General features: G+C 41.5%; 1 protein-coding gene across 10 annotated transcripts in view; it reads right to left on the minus strand.

Annotated features, from left to right (window-relative positions):
• TSC1 (TSC complex subunit 1) overlaps positions 1-24,207 on the minus strand; it is a 60,207-nt gene that overhangs the window by 22,132 nt on the left and 13,868 nt on the right. For 2 of the 10 annotated variants that reach the window (XM_043530494.1, XM_043530495.1), the window contains 12 exons: positions 13,060-13,252; positions 12,045-12,148; positions 11,094-11,246; positions 9,538-9,682; positions 8,160-8,314; positions 7,724-7,797; positions 5,925-6,103; positions 5,220-5,335; positions 4,803-4,926; positions 4,148-4,260; positions 3,756-3,828; positions 2,204-2,302 (listed from right to left, as the gene is read on the minus strand). In XM_043530494.1, the coding sequence (XP_043386429.1) occupies positions 2,204-2,302; positions 3,756-3,828; positions 4,148-4,260; positions 4,803-4,926; positions 5,220-5,335; positions 5,925-6,103; positions 7,724-7,797; positions 8,160-8,314; positions 9,538-9,682; positions 11,094-11,246; positions 12,045-12,148; positions 13,060-13,165 (1,441 nt within the window). In that variant the 5' untranslated portion in view covers positions 13,166-13,252. Of the gene's footprint in view, positions 1-2,203; positions 2,306-3,755; positions 3,829-4,147; positions 4,264-4,802; positions 4,927-5,219; positions 5,336-5,924; positions 6,104-7,723; positions 7,798-8,159; positions 8,315-9,537; positions 9,683-11,093; positions 11,247-12,044; positions 12,149-13,059; positions 13,253-24,207 lie in introns of all 10 variants that reach the window. The other 8 variants (XM_007061030.4, XM_043530493.1, XM_037879452.2 and 5 more) reach the window with 5 other exon arrangements.

Raw genomic sequence — 24,207 nt, forward strand, 5'->3', positions numbered from 1 at the left:
CCCAACTCCTGGTCAGACACAGGAGGAGTCGACCTGGACTGTGGGTTCAGAAAAATGGCCAAGCTGAGGGCTGCCGTGAAGCTCCAAGACGAGCAAATCCGCCAATAAGTGCAAGACCCACCAAGGTAGAGCAGGAACTTTGTCACACTATATAATTGCTTAAATATAGGTATATAGATATATTGTATCTTCCTGGTTTTCAAAAAGCACTACCAAAGTCTGTGTAAAAAGACTATATTTAGTTACAAATCAACATGTTTTAATGGTTGCCAACCAATGAGAATCAACCTTTCATTAGGAAATTAATTAAAAATATAAAGAACTATATATATCAAGGTTTTCTGCTTGTTGATTTAAATCATGATCAAAACTGGTGATGTAAATCAATGCACTTTGTTTCTAGAGTTTTTTTTTTTTTTTTTAATTTTATTCGAGTCCTTGTCAATTGAAGTTCCAAAGAAGAGTGATAAATTTGTAAATATATTGTTTAGTTTATCCATAGGAAAAAACGTCTCTGAATTAAAAAGAGTCACATACATCTGTAAGAAAAAGGGAGACTAACTATATTAAACATGGAAAAAGTGTTATATCGTCCCTTATAGTGCTAATATGAAGAAAATATTGAAGGACACCCTATCAACACAATGTGTGTTAAGACACTACTTTGAAACTGACTACTGTCTCACTCAAATACTCAAAATAGGGTTTTAAGTGGTACATAAACCTTGCAATAGTCCTCTGCATAAGGGTGAATTTTCCACATAGCAAATAGGGGGTCTATTTTTATACAAAAATCAAATATTTGCTTATCCTCCTATAAGTTGGTTTTTAGAAATTTTGACAGAGAGGAAGTCTTTCCTTTTTTGCTAACTACTTCCTAATATAGAATTTGGATTTTTTACTTGTGGGGAAAGACGGCTGTTGTGAATACTGGAAATAAGTACAGACTTTAGGATGGAATAATTTTTCAAAGGAATAGTTAGGGGTATTGCAACCATTTTTTTTTTTTTTAAATAATGGCTACCCCTGTTTATGGATCTAGAAAATACAGATATTATGCGGTTTTACAGAATATCAGAAAACTAACAGAACAGGGATGGAAAAAAGGAAAGTTAACCTGTAGATATTAAAAACTCTATAAAATTTTGGAAAAAAAATCTTAAAGGAGAGTGAAAAGAGATACTATAAGTGCCTGATCTAAAATCCACTGAAGTCAATGGAATCATTCTATTGACTTCAATAGTCTTTGGCTCAGGCCCCAAATAAAGTCACTAGAAGAAAGTCTAGAGCCGTGCCATCTAGCCTGGCATGCTAATTAAGGAACATTATAAAGTTTTATTTCAAAATTATCTTGACCAGAATATTTTATAAAGGGACTATGTAATCATCAGTATGTCAGGGATGGGTGCGCAGAAGTAATTCATTCTTACAAAATGTAAATGATAATGTTCTAAAATTAAGATAGTTTGATCCTTGATATTAAAATAAATAGATTTTCCATTTGCCTATAAATGGTAATTTTTTTTTTTTAAAACCAATGCAGAAGAGTCTACAGAGTTAACTAGGGACTTACTGGTTGTCTCAAAGTCAGAAATTCTTCCCAGATTAAAAAGAGGAAATACAGCCTTAACACTAGCCATGTAAAGAAGGGTTTACTATTATTTATGTATTACACTTCTGAAATCTGATTTTTACATTGATACATACGTAAACAATAAGGATCGCTAAGATTATTGTTGCATAAAAGGAGTAGGTTTCAAAAATAGAACATTTAAATGGATCAGGAAGACAAAGCCAATAGGGAGGGTTACAACAATTAAGCAGGGCAGTGTGGCTCAGTATACCTTGACAGGAACAACTTTTTTCAGAAATTAAGGATATTTCATTCTCATCAGAAATACGTGCAGAGTTGCTGCATATTGAACATGAAGTCTCTTGATTTACGTGGGAAGAGTTGATAAGAAGCAAGGTGAAATTAACTAACTATAAATTTATGCCACTTTTGGAATACTTATCAGGAATAAGCTGGTATCCCCGATAGGTTCCCTGAATCCACACATTTTCTTCTGGCTGCAGTAATAACTAATACTCTTTTATATCTGGCTTGATAAAATTAGAAAGTCTGCATCGTCAAACTCAGTACCATACTAGCTCGAGGTCTAAATGCATATAAAACCTACATACGAATACCAACAGACATTACCTTCTTCTCTGTCCTTCTCAACACTATCTTCATCAGAGGCCAGGCAACCTAAAAATTCTGGAAGATCACTTAAATTTACAGAACTTTTACTGCCAGGCACTTCTGAAGAAAAAAAAACAAAAATTAATTGTACAGGTGCTATATGTCATCATAAGACTTAACAATATGATATCTTCCGCTTCTGCTGAAATAATCTTCAAACAACATTCTCCATCCCTCTAGATCCTCCCCACAACAGGAGCGTACCCCATTTCTGCTCCACCCGCAAATCAAAGAGTCCTGAAGTGTTAGGTCACTGGTCCCTCCAGAGACAGCCAATGTGATATTGAAATGACAAGAAGTGTTACTGCAGAGTGAGATGAGGTAGTCTCCTCCACAGAAGAGAAGTACGTTGTCTGCAGTTCTCCTACCCATGAAAAGGAAGGACAAAGCTTAAGTCTCAAATATGTTTGCACTGCTAGATTTCCAGGCCAGATCTAAACTCCCTTTAAAACACTCATCTTGCTCCAATAAACAGTACTTACCTACAAAAAAAGCTTAACTGAATGAATGCAGTACAAACTAAACCATATGTGACTGAGTAACAGATCAAAAGTCTGAGACAGATGATAGAGAGGCACATACTAAGCAATGCAGGGACAGAAACCTTAGGTTCGCAGCTCAGTCACAAGTTGTGAATCCAATGGAAAGTCTAGCACAAATGCCAAACACCAGAAAGTTCAGATACCAGTGCTGCAAGACAACTCCACTGTGGAAAGCTAGTTTTAAATTCCAGCATCTTCTCCACCCTGAAAACATTTCTACAGCAATTCTTTAACATCCTAAGTGTGGTACCATCAAAGTCCTTTCCCACCCCTTCCAGAGATGTGTGGCTGTGGGATAGAGGAAATGGCAAGTACAGATTCCATTTCCAGTAAGATACACTTTTCTCTCAAACATTCTCTATAGATTTTACTACTCCACAAGTAACTAGAAAGGGTTCTCTCAAATGCAGTGATATAGTAACACTGCAGGAGCATGAAAAAATACCAAGTTCTGCTTCCAGAAGCATTTGAGGGGAAAGAGTCTATACTGAACTGCTGACGCAGTGAAGGAACACACCTGGGCAGTCTTACAGATGCATAACAGTGCAAGTCCTTTTGAAGTTGAGGAATCTAAACATAAGAGAGCTTCCAAAGATCATCCTCAAAGCTTGAACTTCTCCTCCTTTTTAAGCTTTTGCAACCTTCACTTTAGTTCTGTGTTCCAAACATTAAATATTTAAATTGTGGAACACTGGGGTGGGGATGAGGGGCAGCTAAGAAGGCAGTCCATGCAAAGTATTTCTGGAGGTGAATAGTTAACAGAAAACAAATAAAAAGTTTTTATCATGTGAAGTTAAGCTGAATCGTGGTGCTAGAGTGGGATTCTGGAACCACTATGGAATGGATGGGGAAAAAAATGGAGAAAGGGCAAGGGAGAAGTCTTTCGTAACTGGAAACATTTATCCACAAATGAGATCACTGCTTTGGGGTAAGACTATTGAGAGCTGGGAGAAGAGGATGTAGTTTACCCAATGCTTTCTCGCTGTTTATGACATTTTGCTGTCGGGACAGCGAAGGCCTCCCGGGATCCGGTTTGTCCTCCTGGAAGAAAATAAGGATTCTTTGCAACAGACATCTATCATAAAGCAGCCTCTAGTACATGTTCAGTGAGAGGGAATTTTTCCAGACAGATGACTTTAAGTGGTAAATTGATAAAGGACTTCGGAGACAGGCTAACCCAAATATAAATTGCCTGAAGTTACAGGCAATTTGTTAGCTTGTGTTAAGGCCCAAACTATGTTTTCATAATTAAATACTTTTGATTTACACACAGACAACCATGAGTGAAAAACAGGTTCTCATGAAAAGTTAACCCAGAGACTGAAGCCAGCTTTGCCTGCAAATTACATTTTGCCTTTACCTTCTTGAGAGGTGTGGCAGCAGCTGGAGGGAGTGAAACGTGCACAAAGTCATCTGAAATGCAGGGTGGAGGAGGGGAGGTGGCTGGTGTTCCTAGAGGGGTTCCTTTTCCACCTGCTCAAAAGGCAAAGAAAAGGTTAATCACCATTAAAACTCCATATCCTTCTTATTTGAGTTAATTTCACATTCATAAAAGTTCAAGTGATTTGCCATTCAAACCTCACAATTTTCAGTTTCATATGGGACATCCAGTTTTCAAACTTTGGTATTTAACTCGGGGTACCCAGTTCTCTGTCTCAGTGTTCATAGTAGAACTTAGCTGTGTAAATGAGTACTTGGATGTCTAAATGCTGATTTGGAGAACTCAAATGCAGAATTGGCTGTTCCCATTTAAGACGGCCATTCAAAAAATTGTATGCTCCATTCAAGTGTGGAGTAATGATATAGCTAAAGACATCAAAACTTACGAACAGCAAACTATGTAAGAGAATTTTTAGGGGAAAAGCAGTTTAAAGAAGTTCCAAATACACTTAGATTCACCTTTAAGGAGCCTGTATGCAACCCTAAGTATCTACACAGATATTTTTAACAAAGTATCACTTCTAGACCAAGTTAAAAAACCCATTAAAATACTAACTCTGAAATGCAGTACATACCAGGTGTGCTAAAATATTTGCTATAAGGCTGTGATGAAGTTTGTGAGGACTCTGACGAGACAATTCCTGGAGAGGTTGGTGGAGTGGTCATACCACAAACTGCAGAGGGGCTCCAGATGGTAACCTGACTCACAATATAAGCAAATCAATTAGGCATATGTAATAAAAACCTAAATGAAATACGCACATTCTGGCCTATGCCAAATGTCAAAAACAAAAAGGTATCAATGAGGATTACATTTAATTCTTTACTATATTAGGTACAGAAGTTATACTAGGAAGCTGCAATGCTTGCTCACCTGAAAGCAAATGCACTTATTTCTAAAATATCCAAATCCAATGAAAAAGCCAATTTAAGAACTGAAGAGTGAACATCTTTGTAATAACATGCTGGTATGCCATGGTTAGATGCATTACCTGCTGTGGCTCAGCTGACAGCCGCGAAGACTGTGGGCTCAGAATCGGACGTAGCTGCCCTTGCATTTGTAATAGGGTTAGCCTAGGAGTGGAATAAGGGGTAGAAGTGGAAGTCCCTGGAGTTCAAAAAAAAAAAAAAAAAGGAACATTCATGTTAGTTTATCAAATCTGATTTAGGTCTTGATGGTCCTTCTTGCAGATATTTAACAGTTTTTATTTAAAAAAAAAAAATCAAATCCACTCATCCGTTCCTATACACAATCTGGCTATTGGAGAGCAGATTTATCCCTTTCCATCCATGCAAAATATATAACACCACTTATTTTAAGTGGCTAATGATTTTTTCAGTATCTGAGTGTGCAACCTTAAAGAGGCCTAATTCTCAAAGTGCTGAACACTTGACCAGCTAATCACTACTGTCAATTCTGAGTATATGACAGACAAGGCAACAGGAATTGTCTTAGCTCATCCTTCAAGGAAAAAGGACACAGCTTGGTGACATTGCTAGAGAATAGTAATATCAGGACTTCATACGCGTGTACAGAAGGAGGTGGGGAGGGAGAGAAAGAGAGAGAATGTTCTTTTTGCAAAAGTCGTCTTGTAGAACTGGACTCCAAGGAGGGTATAATAGTAAGAACTGTGATTTTTTTTGTAACATAGCTGGTCTGCTTCCAATGGATATTAAAAGTGGCAATCAGCTCTTACCATAGCTGCTGTGTGTGTCAATGTAAGGACTGGCATTGGGGTCAGTTTGACGAGGCTGCAAGCATATGCTGACTGGCTGTGACACAGAATAATAGCTGTCTTCATATGAGGCTTCTTTTGGGTCCAGGGAGATTTTGGCACATTCTATCACAACATCATGAGTTTCTAGTCTTTTCCACCTGCAGATAGTTTTTGGAGCCAAAAGAGTAAGTTAGTCTTAAATACGCTAATTATGATTCTAAATCAAGGTTCCTGGACATATTAGGAACCGGTTTGTCGGATGGCTCATTTGTGTTCCTGCCAGCTTTGCATGATCCCATCTGAAACACGACTGAGGCACCATACAAGTGCCTTGCAACATTTTAGACAGTTTACAAAGAAATTGCACCTAGATGACTCATAAGAGGTGACTCCAATTTGACAACATAACAGCTTTGAAATAGATCTATTTGAACCAAGCAGGGTCTTCTTTGGAGCACTCTGGAAAGGAGGAAAAGCATACAAAGGCTTGAATGGTCCTGAGCTTCAATACATGGAGAGATCAGATCAGCTACCCTCAGATGTTGGGAGTCCAAATTTAGACAAACCAGCAGTGCAGAATCTGAAACTATTTTGCAAGTTGCTATCTGGTACACCAATTAAGGAGTTTTACTTGTTTTAAGTTTTGGGCACAAATATTATATTTGTTTCTTTCACTCTGTACACCTCTTCTCTGTATAACTGAGTAACTAAACTCAGCAGTCAAATTAGAACAGACCAAGACCTCAGAGGATGGAAGTTCATTGCATGTTAAAGTATAGTAAGAAAAAATGGGAAGTTATCCATTTAGAAGCTACTTTGCTTTTGGCCATAAGATAAAATTTGAAGCAAGATAGTTTATGCAAGATACTAACCCAAAGGGCTTTAACTGACAATTCTGTGCCAATCTAACTCTTTAGAGGTGTTGCCCCACCCCCACCCCAAAATGCAGCTGAGAGAAGCCTGCAAAATTGATCATTGTGATAGTCAATGGGTTCCCATTTAGTAGTGTTTTCCTAGTGACTCTGAAAGCAGGGGAAGAGCACTATTGTGCAGGAACAAGAATCAATTTCTCCTCTTCAGTTGCTGGGCCTGTGGAGACAAGAGAAAAGCAGCAAGTGGTGCTGCTGCAGGCAAATGGGCCTATTTCTAAAAAAGTTAGTACAGCTGAGGCCACATAAAAACACACCTGTTAAAAGAATTGATCTGTTAACTGAATCGAATTTTCTAGGCACCAGATCAGATACACTGAAGCCATTTTAAATACTTAAATTCTATTAAGCACTTCTAATGAGCCAAAGGTAAAAAACCACAATATTAAAACTTGACCCAGTGAAACAGATACGGGTAGCTTATGTCAAATCAAAATGCACATAATGAGCCTGCAGATTCCTCTTTATTTTGTTAAGAAAAATGAGCAAATTAGTTGTCGATAACATTGTTACATCACAGTAGTACTAACTGGTTTCTACCATAACTAAAATATCTTCCTCAGGTATTGTAATTATCCACCCACCAGACACAAAATGAAGTTCAACCCCCAAACAAACAACTGGTAAATGACCTATTCCAACAATTTTTGTGCCCCATCCCCAGCTGAAAGCTAGGATGCAGAAATCTTATGTTTTATCTGGGGTACCTTAGAATATTGATTGCAGAGTATCACTGGCATAGGACTTTTCTGTTGGCAGGCACAAATTTCTGTTGTGAGCCTCCTGAAAAAGACCATCTAAAGACTGCTCATTCACAGCCTTTCCTAATAGAGGAGTGAATTTATATACCTTCGTGGGTCCAGTTCATGGTCCTTGGATCCAGTCACTAATTCTGGATGAATTCGTACATGTTCCATCATTGGCTGGAAAAGTGGGGGCAAACACAGAAATATGTATTTAGTGCTTCTGGAAAAGCTTTGTACCATATTCAACTCCAAAAATGGAGCACCAACAAGTAGCTGAAATAGGCAAGGCCTAAAAGTTTAGAGGACGGTTACACAAGTGTGACAGCTAGATTAATATTTCAGACTTGCTTGTATTTAGAAAGCTGTTTTTGCTTCCACTAAGGGTTCATTCTGCCAGTAATCTGTCATGATCCTGTTTCACTGCACAGTACTCAATCCAATTATATCAATGCAGTAACTTTGTTTGGCAGATAACTACAGTCTTGCAGCTATAAACGACACATTCTTCTTAGCTGATATGAACATAAGCCATATTTTACCTTGACCACCTCTTCAAAAGTCTCCAAGTTTTCCTTCATACTGTAGTGAGAGCGCAGAAAGGAGACAAAGTTGCAAGGATACATTCCATAAAGGCGGTGAAAGAGTGCATAAACACTGGCATGGAGATGGACGAGATAGATCTCTGCCACATGACCTGGGGGAAATAGTTAGAGCCTTTTTACATGATTGAATTGGAGGAGAGAAAGAAGAGAAATTCTGCTGATGAGATCAAAGAAATTGAGTGTCAGAAGTTAAGAGATAGTGCTTTAAGAATGTCTGTTCTGATTCAAGACAAATGACAGTTTGGAAGTACCATAGCCTAGCAATGCTTAACACCATCATCTGTGTGAAAGGAGAGGCCGCACTTGCACGTCACAAGTGTCAATCAGCTCTGAACTAAAAAGTAAAATCAGGAATGGAGTACTCATTCAGGCTGTCTTTTATCCTGTGTTTGTACAGTACCTAAGGTCCACAACTAGGAAGCCTACATGCTACAGCAATACACATAATAAATCCTTAAAACAAAGCGCTTTCTATTCAGATTGGCTCCTTTGCAGAAGAGTTAATTTTTCAACAATCGTAGCTTGCATGACTGACTGAACACTAAGCAAATCAATAAGCACACCCCTTTCAGCTCAAAGTCAAATAAAAATCCGATAACCACAGAGAAAAAAGTATCATAAGTTTGAATTGTGTAACTACTGGCTTGTCTTTCTGGCCTGTAGATGCAGCTATGATATTAGTCAATGTCAAAATGGCCTTCTAAATCACACCTCTATATACTCAACTATGGCGTTTGTTCACAGGGTCACACAGACAGAAGACATACAATTTCCAGAATTGTGCCCCAAAATGGCATATGGATTGTCAAAATGGACTAAGACCAATCAATGTTAAAATGAAAAGTCTAATACTAATAGTACTTTAGTGGTTACTGGTTCAGAAGCATTGTCAGAAATTCCTACATCCATAGTTAACACTCATAACTGAGAGCCTCCAAACTAGCACCTGGTTCAAGCTAGTTGTTTTCTCTCACCTTTCCATCTACTAGACCTACTATCCATCCATATCCTTAGAGCTCTAAGGGTTGCATTCCTGCCATGTAGTGGCAGAAACAGCACTATTGATCTTAAACCATCACAGAATCCCTCATTTCAGAGTGTTGTACCAATAAGCACCATGGTGCAAGAGCAACATCCAGACATTAGCTGTCAAAGAAAAGAAATAGCTTTGAGTTTAGTATCTAATTTTCCCCATTTAACTAACCCCAGGAGTCAGAACTGCAGCCCACCACTAGTCTCCCAAGATAAAGTGCTCGCCAGCAGTCAGAGAAATGGTGCTACTGAATCATACTTGCAACAAAGTCAGATCTCTCACCTGGATTCTTCAAGCACCAGGATGAGAGACGGCCAAATATACCAAAGAAATCATGAAGGTACATTTTGCCAGACTGTGGAATCATTGGCAGCATGGTTATTAACACTAGGACACCAGTGGTGAGTACTACTACATCTGTGTCAGTCTGCAATGAAGAAAAGTCATATTAGTCAGAATTCAAATGGAAAAGCTTCATTTTTTCCTGACGCAGCACTAGTACACAATGGACATCACATAGTTACAACCTGATTAGGCATCCTTAAAGTAAGGACCCTTATCTAAACCAACCAAACCTTGACTCACTCTCACACCTGCCCTTTAATCTTGCAGATCCCCAAGAGAAAGTCAGGGATTCCAGCTACCATCCTGTCTTCCAACCACTGACCTGCTGCCTAAGAATTCGTTAACTTCCTTCAAAGGCAGTCTTTATATCAGTTCCTTATCTGAATGGAGAGAACCACTACTGGTATACCTACCTCTGCCTGTCTAGAGCTAAACATGCTCTGCCTCCAGAGCCCAAGAGATTTGAAATTTGATCTGGGTACCCCACATGGCTGGCAGAGGACTAAAACTAGGCCCCAGCTGTCTTCATGTTAACATCTCTTACATGCATACAAGCCTCTTTCTGTGCAGCCACACAAGCTAAATAGTATACCTTTTATAGTAACAAGGCCAAAAACGTGATAAAAATGAAGCCATTTGGACCAGAGCATAATAATCTGTATCTTGAGTTTAGAGCTTTAGTATTAAAACTTGAGGTTAGCTACAACCAGTTTGTCAGATTGCTGAAATACAGACCAAAAAACTGAGCACTGCTGAAACAAAACACTTATGTTAGCTGAAGGCACTGTTGCATGATAAATCTAAGGTAACTGAAGAGGTCCCAAACTGTAAATTCTGTCTGCCTGATGCCTCCAATTTAAAAGAAAAAAAATAAACAAAACTTTATGAATAGTGACTCTACTAATGCTAATCTAGTATTATAACTAATTATGCAAATTTCTGTACCTTGTATTCATGTATCTTTGCAAACTTCAATCTATTCTCATAACTCGCATGTGAGATATACACAGAATATATAATTACTACTTATTTATCAGATGGGGAAATAAAAGTACAGGATGGTCAAGTGACTGGCACATTCTCTCAGCAAGTTAGGGCCACAGGAAAGAAAAGAAACCAGGAGTCTTGACTTGCAGTCTTCCTGCTAATCACAAAACATTGTTTTCTCCCTATATTAACTTTAGTATCTTAACTTTTTACATGTTTTCATAAAGCAAAGGATACAAAGTTGTACAATTTAGGGAAATTCAGTGCTTATAAAACAAGAAGCATTCAGACCTAGGATTATCAGTGATCCACAGAACATCTACTACGTGGGAAGTGTCAGTGTAAGCTTCCTCCACCAGTGTGCTTCAATGGAAATAGAGTATGTACTCACTATTTTTCAAAATTTTCCTTTCCCCTAACCAATTCATGCAAATGGCACCCAGATATTACAGCAAGGGCCCCTTATAATACATATAATAAATACTCAGTGTTGACATAGTTCTTACCTTAAGACACTTAAGTAAAGAAAGCAGGAGAGGTGCTTGAGAAAGTTTATGTTTCCAAGATGGCTGTCGTCTTATCACATGACCCAGCAGTGAGAGAGTATGTAAACGGGTAGCAGCTTTGCCCATATATTCATTAATTTTGTCCAGTAGGTGCTGAAACCAAATTTAGGGGAGGAGGCAGAGGAGTAGAAAATGAAATGAAATGTTACAAAATATTTACAGGAACCTGATGAACAACAGACACCAATCTGTATGTTTGACAAGTTGCTCTTCTCAGTTACACGAATTAAATGTGTTTTACAAGTGTGTATAGGGAGCCAGACTGAATACAATTCTGTGAGTACAACACAGGGATACAGATTAAGTCTCTCTGTGGTGATACTGACAACAAAATGTTGTTCAAACCAGAATTTGTCATTGTGCTTGGAAACTCATTCTGCTCCAAAGTATTCAGCCATAGCAGAAAAAACAGCTGTTAGTTTTGCCAAGTGTTCATTCAAAAATTCCCACATGCCTGCAGAATCCCTGTATATTCTTGTGCAGTTGCGCTTTCCCCTCCCTTCAATGGGAAACAAATCTAGTAACAGTAATAAGCAGCTGCTGCCACAAGCTGTAAAGCAATTACATTACAAGTAAAAGATATTAAGTATCTGTATGAAAGATCTTCTATGAGCTTTGTAATTTCATCTCTTGTGATCAACATGTAAAGTTGATGGCAGCCATGGACCCAGTTTAAGTAATCCATGAAACAAAATGAAGTTCTGTGTTTGAGTTTTGTTTTGTTTTTTTTAAACTAAACCTAACCTACTCTTACAACACAGATAAAACGTATCAATTGATTCTACATCAAGGGAAAAGAAGAATTTTAACTGGCCTTCTATTTAGAAGCTTCTCTAATACTAGAGTAACATCTGCCATGCTCCATTTTCTCCAAAAACTAAGTTATTTTACCTTGTCATGAGGCTCTTGCAATGTGGACAGGATCTGCAATGCCTGCTGAGAATTGTTTTCCAAGTAGTAATCTACTAGCATATTCACAAGCATCGGTCCACGGTCTACAGTTTGTTGTCAGCAACAAAAAGGAATAGGACAGGTTATAAACTAAAATGAACAAAAATTTTCTATTGTAAAAGATTAAAATTGCAGAATTGAACAACATTCTTACAAGTGCCTCTAGAAAGTTACCCAGGTTTTTAAAAATGAGACCTCCCAATTATATTCTCCCACCCCCAAGTGTTTCTCTGATTGTCTAGCTTGGTGAGAGAGAGGAAACAGACCTTCCTGAAAACTGACACCAGGATTTCCTAAAGTGTCCCAAACTAAATGATTAGATGTGTGATACTGACTAAACCTTTGTAGAGAGTCTACAGCTAGTGTTCCATGCTGCTGGGTGAAATCTGGCAATCAGCTGGATTCCCTCCTCCGTTCCCCACATGAAGCAAGTTTAGGGGCAAGGGTAGTAATAATGCTGTTCCACACTGAAATGGGTCCACTAATAGCCATAGGAATGCTCTTAGTGGTAGCAGAAAGCATTTGTATAGCAAAATGAAGAATGGCATTTCACAAGGAGAAGGCATTGTTTGAAGTGACTGAAGTGGATGAAACACCTTCACTTGTTGGACATACTTGGTAGGAAGGGAGCATGATATCTACTTAAAACCGGGGTGTGCATGTTTTCTTTAGTACACCACAAAACCCTAGTAACCTTATAAAAGGGTCAAGAAGACAGTCTCAAGGAACCAGGAGTTACAGTTTATCAGACCTTCCAAGAAGTGCCTCTTTTAGCAAGAGGAACATAAGGAGCATTAATCCTTGAAGCAATCACTGCCTCTGACAGAGGGTTTCTTCAAAGTAAGTCACATTTGCAGGAGGTAATGAGTAGATTTGATAGGGAACTTCAACTTTTTGCTTATTTCTCTACAAAGCTTTCTCCAACCCTCCAGTTTAACATCTAAGAGGCACATACCAGAGTTGAGGTTATCTTTGAAGACAGCTGTTATATCTTCCTGGACAAGCAGAACTGAAGAATCCAACATAGAGAGGAGCTCACCAATATTTGCTTGCTGGGCCATTCTGTTTACTACTATAGGCTTATGCACGTGTTATATGAATGTGCAAGTTAAAACTTCTTCAGGTTCCTCATTGGTGCCCCTACCAGACTGGGAAGACAGAGCAGAGTACAGATAACAGAATATATCTCCCTCATTCTCTCTCATCTCAAAGACCTCATCACTGCTGTACTGGTAGCTGCAATATTACCCTTTTTGACAGTTAAATGCCAAAAAAGTTTGTTAGTGCAGAATTAAGGCTGCCCAGTGATAGCTTGTACCCTTCCAGAACATCGAGTTCAGCAGAACTCAAACTTCTGAAAACCAGGAAATACAGAGTTAAGGTAAATGCTCAGAGAACCTTAACTCTGCCCCACTAGAGCTGGCAACAGCCAACGGGAATTATATGCATGCGCTCCAGCTGTAGTCACAGTGTTAGGTATAGCTGTATTGAATGGTGGAGGAATACACTGGAGCAGTTTGGGAAAGCTGCGATTGATGAGATCTGGGCCTGAGTCCCCTATGTATGTTATCAAAGGAAAGAGGTGCATATGTGCCATGAAGCTACAGTCTACATCATTTCAAATGCAGAACTGTGTAGGCTGTATCAGTGGCAGGGCACTGGGGGTCTCTTTGCCATGGGTACTGCCAGTAGTGAAGTGGGATATGAGAGCAGTCTGGATTTAATAATGGGTACAGGAAAGGATAAGTTTAGGCGGTATCCTGTGTTCAAGTGTGCAGGAGTTCTAAAACAATATAAAATGGCTGTTAAATTTTTTTTAAAGTGTTCTATTGTGTTGGGAGAAGAGGCTCAGTGTTTGAACACAGGGCAAGGACAAATTGCCTTTTCACTGTAACAAGGACTGAATGGAAGTGTGTGTATCATAGCTGTATTGGTGCATCGCTGAAAGAGGGCAAAGTTAAAGTTGCGTTGGCATTACCATGACTCTATGTTTCCTGGTTGTCACACGTCTGAGTTTTGCTGAATTTAATTTTCTCAAAGGGCACAAGCTATCCCCAGGAAACATTAACTTTGCATTAATGACATTTTTTGCTATTTAGTTTCCTAGATTTTAAACAGAAAGAGAAACATTTATTGATAGGTGATAGTGGTCATTTAGACAATTTTAGTTCTCACACAGGTTTGCAGATGATATGCTGCTATAACTATGTAATAAATCAAAAGACCCTTGGCTGGTCTATACTGGGAACTTACATCATCATAGCTACATCCCTCATAGGTGTGAAAAATCCAAACCACTGAGAGACATAGCTATGCCAACCTAACCCCAGGTATAAAATTCTACTGTCAGCCTAGCGCTATCTTCTGTTGGCTTAACTACCACCACTCGGCGAGGTGGCTTAACTACCACCACTTGGGGAGGTGGATTAACTATACTGATAGAAGAGCCTTCCCATTGGCATAGGTCAGTGGTTCCCAAACTAGGGGCGCCACTTGTTCAGGGAAAGCCCCTGGAGGGCCAGGCTGGTTTGTTTACCCGCTGAGTCCACAGGTTTGGCTGATGGTGGTTCCTACTGACCGCGGTTCGCTGCTCCAGGCCAATGGGGGTTGCGGGAAGGGCGGCCACCATGTCCCTCGGCCCGCACCGCTTCCCACAGCCCCCATTGGCCTGGAGCAGCGAACAGCGGCCAGTGGGAACCACGATCGGCCAAATCTGCGGACACGGCAGGTAAACAAACTGGCCTGGCCCGCCAGGGGCTTTCCCTGAACAAGCAGCACCCCTAGTTTGGGAACCACTGGCATAGGTAGTGTCTACACTGAAGTGCTACAGCAGTGCAGCTGCGCCACTGTAGAGGTTTAAGTGTAGGCATACCCCTAGCTTTTATATACTGCATTTCACCAGAAAATGTCAACTTTACATCATTTTCCCATCTGTAAAATGGGGATGCTGAGGCACAGAGGGGTGAAATGACTTGCCAAAGGTCACCCAGCTGGCCAATAGCAGAGCTAGGAATAGTCCCAACCAAGTGGTCTTTCCATGAAGCCACATAGTTGCTATGCGATTCCTCAATGCTCCTCTCTCAGCCTGTATATTTTGTGATAGCGGAATGGGGATAATGATCATGCTTTGAAATATATTCAGTGTCTAGTTGCTAACAGGGCTGGTGAGAGAAATCTCATCCATGGTCTGTGTCCCAAAACCTTGACAGTTTTATTATATGGTTGTTAAGGTAACTTTAAGCATTGAGAGAAGACTGATGTCTCTCTTTTTCCTTCTCCACCCCCTGGCCCATCATTCCCCACAACATGTAGCCCCCCCACCCCCCAACATTTCCAGCTCCCCTTCCCTTTCCCATCCCATTAAGACATTAGTTGACACTGTAGAAGCCATTAATACATAAGAAAAATTGCTCCTTGCTCTCTCCTGCCTTATGCTGCTGCATACATGTATCACAGACAGCAGCTTACTGAAGGGTGGCGAACTGCCTTGGACATGTAGATGAGCCGCACAGAGCTGGGCCCCTCACTCCCATTACCCACTTCCAGTTGGGACTTCTGCTTCAGCCAGTCTTCCCCTCCCAGGCCCCAGACTCACCTAGTCTGCCCTTCCTCCAAACCTAGCGCCTCCCCACCACATTCTGGCCAGCTCCCTCTCACCCCACGTGGGTGATGTGTATCTAAACTATTTATTTTCTGGTGTTTTCAGATGTTTAAACGTGTATTACATTCAGTCCCCCCACTCATATGGAGGGGCAGGGCGAGGGGCTAAGACCCCTGCAGGGTAGAGGTCCCCTACATCCTAGAGTACACATACAGAAGAGGAGAATTCAGGGCTGACTCCCCCCCCCCCCACCCCCAATTCCTCTGCCACTCCTCATTTTCCAACCTATCCCTAATCCCTACTTCTTCTCCCTTAACCTGAGCCCTCCCCAACTCCTCATTTCCATTTATTTTTCTCCCCAAAATACCCCCATCCCTCACTTCTCCTTTCCCCGACCACCACCTACTCTTTTGCCACTCCCCTTCCAGTGAGAATTCACACATGTAATTTATTTTCTATTCAAAAAATAGTTTCACACCTTCTGAATATTCTGCTGTACTCAGCTAACATTTCTCCTATTAAAAACCTTGACAGAGACAGATTTTTCTAAGCTGTTTACAGCTCATTCTAAGTGGGACATTACACTCCATATTCTTTATGAAAATATGCTTATGATATGGATATGACATAACTAAGATATGTTTTATGCAAGATGGCTCATGTAAGATATCATTGGAAACGTTATGACTTACTGAATGTGATTATCCAATTTATATGCATGTATCATTTCTGTATCTAAAGTTAGGAATATGGACTATGTAACAATTACTGGGTGTGTATTTTGAAGACACCCACCAGACAACAGGCCATCAAATTTGATGGGCCATTAGAAGAAGGCATCCTGGGACTTAGCTGTGACACTACTAGGTCAGGCGGTCTTGTCACCTAATACTAAAGACTAAACATTATCTTGGACTTCTTGTAACTTTCCACTAAAAGGCGGGGAGGGGGGGGGAGGGGGGGAGAGAGAGGAGGAAGGGGGCAAGCTTGGGAAACAAAAGATTCCCGCCTTATGTAAATCTTATTTAAGGGTGGGTAAGAAGGCAAACTGGACTCTCCTCCATTGCCTACCCAAGAAGGACTGCTGAAAGAACCTGAAGGGACAAAGGAACTAACTTGAAGGGAAAGGCAGGGGTGAGTCCAGACTGAGACAAGTGTCCAGTCTATAAGAAGAAATATCTGGAACTCTGAGCTGTAGAAACTCCTCATCCTGCCTAATTCAACATTTAGGGAGAAATTACATTTTGTAACCCCTTTCTTTAGTGAATCAAGCTTAGTTTGCGTGTTTTGTTTTATTTGCTTAGTAATCTTCTTTGTTCTGTTTACTATTCCTTTAACCATTTAAAATCTGCCTTTTATACTTAATAAATTTGTTTGGTTTATTATTAAACCCAGTTTGCGCAATTTCTAACTGCGGAGTGCAAGAAGTTATGCATATCTTCCTCCACAGTGAGGGAGAGGGCGAATTTATGAGCTTACATTGTATAGATTTCCCTACAGCACAAGACGGTATTATTTTCGGTTTATTCCCCAAAAGGGGTGTACCCGTGAGTGCTGGGAGAATCCTCTCACACAGAGCTGACTTCAATCTGTGTCTGCAGCGGGGTGTGGCCCTGCCTATGTGTGTACTAGAGGAGGCTTAAGAGCCCGGCTCAGCAAGACAGGTTAAAGGGGACCTATGCTGGCAGAACAGGTGGGCTCAGTGGTATCTCAACACGTCAAATGGCACCTTTGAAAGGGGGCAACCCGTCACACTCAGATTTCTGCCCAGAGTGGGTTTCAAACTTAAGCCATGTCTACACATACAGCACTACAACTGCATCACTGCAGTGCGTCTGATGAAGACTCTTTATGCCGATGGGAGAGAGCTCTCCCATTGGCATAAAAAAACCCACCCCCACGAACAACAAACTGTCAGCAGGAGAAGCTCTCCTGCCAACATAGCACTGTGCACATTAGCACTCATGTCAGCATAACTTATGTCACTCAGAGGATAGAACAGTCACACCCCTAAGTGATCTAAGTTTTGCCAACATAGGCAGTAGCATAGACATAGCCTTAGTTGTAGGCTCAGAGATATTAACTGGCCCATTCATTCAGCTGAGAACCTCTCACTGAGATGAGAGTACCTAATGGAAATGAATACAGCCTGAAACAATAACTCTGACAGAGAGCTGCTCCATTCACATCAGTAAGCATTCCCTTTCTACCTTCCCCACTGCTGGAGAGTTCCAGATGTGTGCCAACCATACCCACTCTCAGTTCCTTACCGCAGCCTCAGCAGCGTGTTCTTGGTGCATGCTCTGAGCATGTCTGTTCTAAGCTCCCCACCCAGAGATGGAGGGCTTCCCCAAATACTGGCTCACAGGGGAGGTATGGAGAGGAGCTCAGACACTCCCACAAAGGCAGCCCCCCCCCCCCCCCCAGCCCCGAACCTGGCTCACATGCAGGGGAGCAGAGATAGGATCAGCCCCCACATAGACGGATAAGAGCCCCCAGATCCTGGCATACACACGGGGAGAGGGTCAGAGAGGGGGCTCAGACAACCCCAGAGGGCATGGACCTCTAGATCCTAGCTCACATAATGGGAAGGGAGTGGGGCTCAGACCCCCCTAAAGAAAAGCAAGCCCCCACAAAGAATCTGGCTCACATGGGGAGAGATGGGGAGTCATACCTCACAGATGGGCAGGAGTCCCCCAGATCCCAGCACACATAGGGGATAAGGAGCAGGGGCAGAGCAGGGACCCCCCCAGATCTCAGATTGCATGGTGGGGTAGAGATAGGGGCTCAGGGACCTCCAGAACCTGGCTCACATGAAGGGGGGAACAGACTGCTATAGATGTGCAGTCCCACCCCCGAAGCATGGCACAAACAAGGGGAAAGAAGCAGGGGCTCAGACATTCCACAGATAGGCAAGCCTCCTCCAGAACCCGGCTCATATGGGAGGGTCACACCCCTGTAGATGGGCTGGGGACCAAAAGACAGCACACACACACAGTGTTACTCCTGGAGGAATTCTGCACCACTGTGCATGCACAGAATTTATGTCCCCCACATATTTCTTTGCTTCCCTCCAGAAAAATTACTTTGATAGTGAAGCAAAGGAAAGCCACAAGAGCAGCCATGCAACCCTTCCCAGCAATATGTTTTGGGTGCCCAGGGCAGCCGGCAGAGAGGTAAATCACTGTGGGGAATGGGGTGGGACTGGGAAAGACCCGGCTGGTGGCTCCTATCCTGCACTGGGCTCAGCTGGGTGGGGAGGACGGGACTTCCTCTTTCCCTGCACAGCATCCGGGGCCGTGTCAGACCCACCTCCAGATTTCTCCCCCACATGTAAGAAGCTCTGCAAATGCTACTCTCCTTCCCCTCCCCAACTTCCTGCACCCATCTCTCCTCAGCTGCAGGGGAAGGAATCACTGTATAAGGAGCTGCTCCCCCATCTGCCCAACCCTCCCGCACTCAGACTACCTCTTCCCCCCCAAAATGAGCACCACTCCCCCTGGACTACCCTGATGAGCCACTCACACCTGGATCCCCACCCTACCAACCCCCTACTGCACCTGGATCCCCACCACATTGAGCCCCTCTCCCCCAGCATCTGGACCCCTTACTGAGCTCCCCACACTCAGAGCCCTCTGATGAGCTCTATCCTCCACACACCCAATCCCCTGCCCCACTTAGCCCCAACCACCTTCACCTGGACCCCCCTGCAGAGTACCATTACTATTGCACCCAGAATCCCGCCCCCCCCCCCCGCCTCCAACAAGCCCCTGTGCATCCAGACCTCCCATACACCCAAATGCCCCACTGAGCCACCTACACTCAGATTGCCCCATACAGAACCCTCTGAACCCACAGCTGGATTCCCCCACACTAAACCCTTCCACACTTGGATCCTGCCTTGCTGAGCCTGCCTGTACACACCTGGTATGGAGAGCAGGGCCCTGGGGTGTTTCTGGGGCAGGCCCTGACCTTGCGCTGTATCAGGATTGGGTGTAGCCTCACCGCTGAGTCCAGGTCCCAGGGGGAGCTGCACAGTGATCTTGCATCTCTGTGCAGCCAGTGGCCTATGCTCCCCCATGCCATGCTGCAGCCTCCACATTTATTTGACAAATAAAATTTGCAGAATTTTTAGGGGCAGAATGCCCTCAGGAGAAACACAGAGCAGGGGAATGTGGGGCTGACATGTGCCCCTGCCCTCTCCCAGCTCTCCAAGCACTCACTCCCCTGTTCCCCTTCCTACTCTCCTATCTTCTCCCCTCCCACTTCACCTACTCTTCCACCCCAATCACCCTCCCCTCCCAGCAAGCATTTGCTTGCACAGTTTTCTTTTTTTTCTTTTTTAAATAGTTTCAGCACGTTCTGACTATTCTGCTGTATTCAGATTATATTTCTCCAAAATAAACCCCTCCCCTTTGACAGAGGCAGACTGGAGCAGTATACCAACTTTTCTTACTTCAGATTTTTGCCCTCGCTTGGATTTTACCTCACAGTGCCTTGGGTAGTGCTCAGATTCAATGAACTTAAAACATCCTCAGAGCCACCCAGCCCCTGTAATGCGGGGTAGTTTTCCAGATAGATTACACTGAGCATGTGCATAGAGAGATACTTGCATGTCTGTTTGTGTGCCTGATAACTGGAGAAGCAAACTCTTTTTGAAAAAAGATTTTAATCTGATGTTCCCCAATGGGTGCCATGCACTCTACTGGGATAATCTTTGAGATCATGGTGCAATGAGCTGAGCCCTGGTTTGAGCTCTATCAGTGAGCAAAGATAGTTGACAGGTTCTGGCAACTTCAACCAAAACTGCTTTTTCCCTGGGTGCTATATTTCTGGAACCGTTTGGTCAAATGCCCCCAAATTTGGATCACTAAAATAACCCAAGCCTCCAAGAGGCATTCCAACTTTCAAGTCAATCCATGTAACCATGTAGATTTCAGAGCACTTAGAATTGAGCTTTAAACAGAAAAAGTTGGTCTTAATCTTAACTATAGCAGAGCTCTCACTTTGCTGTAATGTTAAATTGAAGAGGCTACTAGGGATATTTTTCCTATGCATATGCATGGGAGAAAGTTTATAACTTTCCCTTCACACTCAATGAAACCAATACATTATATGCAACCTTGAACATTAGACCCTGTTTTGTTGAGAATATGTTGGCTGAGACACCTGGATTACGCCCTTCTCATCAGAGTGCTATGAATCTTTAGTGTAGATCTGGGTCAGCCAGTTATGATTACAAGAAAAAGCAGCTGTGAACAAAGTGGCAATAGCTCCCCGAAAGCACCAATCCTGCTCCTCCCACAGTGGCCCCTAATGCAGCCCGGCTTTAGAACAGTTCACACATACCAGGCTACACTCAGGAAGTAGCCTGCACACTCAAGATTCTCTTTCCTCCCATATTTTCAGGTCAGCTGCAATCAAGCCTCATTCCAGAGACTTACTTACAGCCCCTCCTCATTCTTCCAGAGGTTCATAGCCCTTTAGTGAATGAGAGCAACTCTGAGTGGACAGGTTGGTGTGGGAAAGGGTACAGAAAGGAAAAAGAGGGTTGGGGGGAGGTAATAAAGTGTAGATGAAGTTAATTGTGCAAGAGTATGACCCAAGAAACATGGTGGTATCTGTCAATCAACTGTAAGGGGACTCCAATAAAAGTAGTATGGAGCTGGATTAGAACCTAGAAAGGTATGATCTGCAACCTAATTGCATTAGGTTTCCTGCAACTAAACTAGCAATTTGTACGGTTTCTGTGGGGCAAGGAGAAATATTTACCATACTAGCAAAAAATGGTCTACCAGGCCAGCTGCTGACAAGAATTTTGATGACTTTTCTGAAATAGGAGGAATCTTGTTCACAATATAGACATCTAAATAGGGAGTGGCACATTTGTATTAATATACATAGGGCAAAACTGAACTGCATTCAGACGTTTTGTGACAGTAATCACAGGTTTCAGAGTAACAGCCGTGTTAGTCTGTATTCGCAAAAAGAAAAGGAGTGCTTGTGGCACGTTAGAGACTAACCAATTTGTAGCTCACGAAAGCTTATGCTCAAATAAATTGGTTAGTCTCTAAGGTGCCACAAGTACTCCTTTTCTGTTTGTGACAGTAATGTTTTACTACATTAACCTTTCAGATTCCTATTTTGAATACATGGATGCATAAGCCATTGCCGAATGCATAACTACTAGCCAAAATTCCATAATTTACTAATGTAATTCCATTCTTTATTTTACCCAAAGGAAATGTAAAACATCAACCTCTCCAGATAACGCCAGCAAACAGACAGTTATTCTACATTCAAATTAAAACATGTTGATCCTTACTAAATGGGACAGGGTGATTTTATTTACCCAAAAGGTATACAAAATGTTAGACTAGCAGAAAACCAGCACAGTGACATTTCTGACTACTTGCTTGGATTTCATGAAACAAGATGTATGAATTACAGGGAGGATAATTTTATCACCTATATAGATAAAATTCTGAAAAATATGGCAAGTCACATTCTTTAGTAGTCTACAGCCTGCCCACTTAATTTTTTAAAGGGAACAAGTACAGTTAACAGCACATCACAAACAGGAAGTGAAATGAGCAAAGACAAACTTGCGTGGATTAGGAGTCAAAGCACAGATTTACACATACCGCCCTGCTCTGAGTCCACAACAAACAATGCTGGGATCCTGGTTTATTGCCCAACTAGCAGAAATCATGATCTCATGAATACACCAAGAATGGCAGACTGTATTAGAAGTTTCCTAAAGCAAGAGAGTCATCATCTTGTGGATGAAGTAGGTTCTAGCCCACGAAAGCTTATGCCCAAATAAATCTGTTAGTCTTTAAGGTGCCACCGGACTCCTTGTTGTTTTTGTGGATACAGACTAACATGGTTACCCCAGATACTTGACATCTTGTGTTTGGAACCCTCAAAGTCAGAGTTCATATTTAGCTGGACAATAGCAAGCTAAGCATTTAGCATAAAGGTGAAGGAAAAAAGTGAACAACAGAAAACAAACCAGTCACTTGACAAATAGTTAAATCATGGCTCCTAAGAACGTAAGGTGAAACATTTAATTCTAACATGAGTCAAACTGGAGAGAAGTTCACTAAAAGTATCTTGCTCTGTTTTCTTGAAGTCAAGAGCCAAATCAACAGCAGCAAGAAGATCACAGCCTATTATGGGTCAAGTGGAATGGGATGCTGTAGTTTATCTGTTAGACTATTTAGCTGTAGATTCAGTCAGTGTCAACTTTATGAGGACTTTAATAGCCAGGATTAAGAAACTGGGTGGGATACAAAGTTCAGATTCACACCCACAGTTAGCACTTTCACATGTATTGAGATGTTTTTCTAAACAAGGACTGAAGTAGAGAAGATTCAGTCAGACCAGGAAAGAGAAATTACTTCAATTTAATATAGAGGGCAAGCCTCTGAGTTAGAAAAATGTTGTATTACATTTTGAGTCTTTCATACAGAAGCATGCCATGCGAAATATACAAGTCCACACTCTACATCCTACTTGCAACTGCGGTGCTTGGTAACACTTAGGGGGAGGGAAGGGGCGCAGAGGGAGAACCACCTCTGCCTTCTAGCGTAATGTATTCTTAAAGGAAATCTGTAGAAGGTCCCTTTAATCTCACTTGTGAATCAAAAAACATGTTAAATCATCAGCCGTATGTAAACTTTAAAGTTATAAGTTTCCCCTCTTTTTCTACCTTGAAGGACTAAACTTTGATGTTTTCATTTCAGTTATTCAAGCTTCTGGGCAACCTCCTTTCTGGTCCTTCAAGGAAAAATATGGTATAAAGTCATTTAAAACATTTACTAGATCACCAAATCTCAGATGAGTTAGTTCTTGCTGAATAAGCAACTATTACCAATTATAATCTCTTTCTGTGATAGAAAGACAAGCCTTTATCAAGTAACCACAGAGAGCCTGGTTTTAGTCTTACCACAATAATCTGCATTCTGCAAATACTGAAATCTAGGCTGAATAGTTGAAACCAGTTACCGTGGCTGTAGCCAAGTAAACTGGACACTTGCCATCGTCTGGTTTTGATGTCAGCTTTACATTGCAGTGCTGACAGCTTGACATTCTGAATGCAAGCATCACAACTCTCTAATTCCAAGTGAGAACCAGTGTTAACAAGTCTCGCTTTAGAAGTTATTCTATAATCGACCTTTACACCCAAATTGGAAAGGCAACTATTGATTTTATAGTATGAACAATCTAGAAAATAAATCCCAGTAGATAAGAGTTAGAACTGTGCTAAACAAGGAACATATCACATATATATATAAAATAAACAAAACATGGAAATCACCTGGTTAATCTGGAGCAGAGAAATAAGACTCTAAGTTGTACTTTTTTCCCCAAGAGTTACTAGTAAAGCGTTAAAATGGATTAGCTTTATTATTTTAGAACAAGGGCTAGTTGCTCAATAAAGACAAGGTTAACTTAGAAATCAGAAAGGGTCAGCCTTTGCAGATGCAAAGATAATTT

The sequence above is a fragment of the Chelonia mydas genome, chromosome 16, assembly GCF_015237465.2.
Source record: "Chelonia mydas isolate rCheMyd1 chromosome 16, rCheMyd1.pri.v2, whole genome shotgun sequence".
Classification (NCBI taxonomy): domain Eukaryota; kingdom Metazoa; phylum Chordata; order Testudines; family Cheloniidae; genus Chelonia; species Chelonia mydas.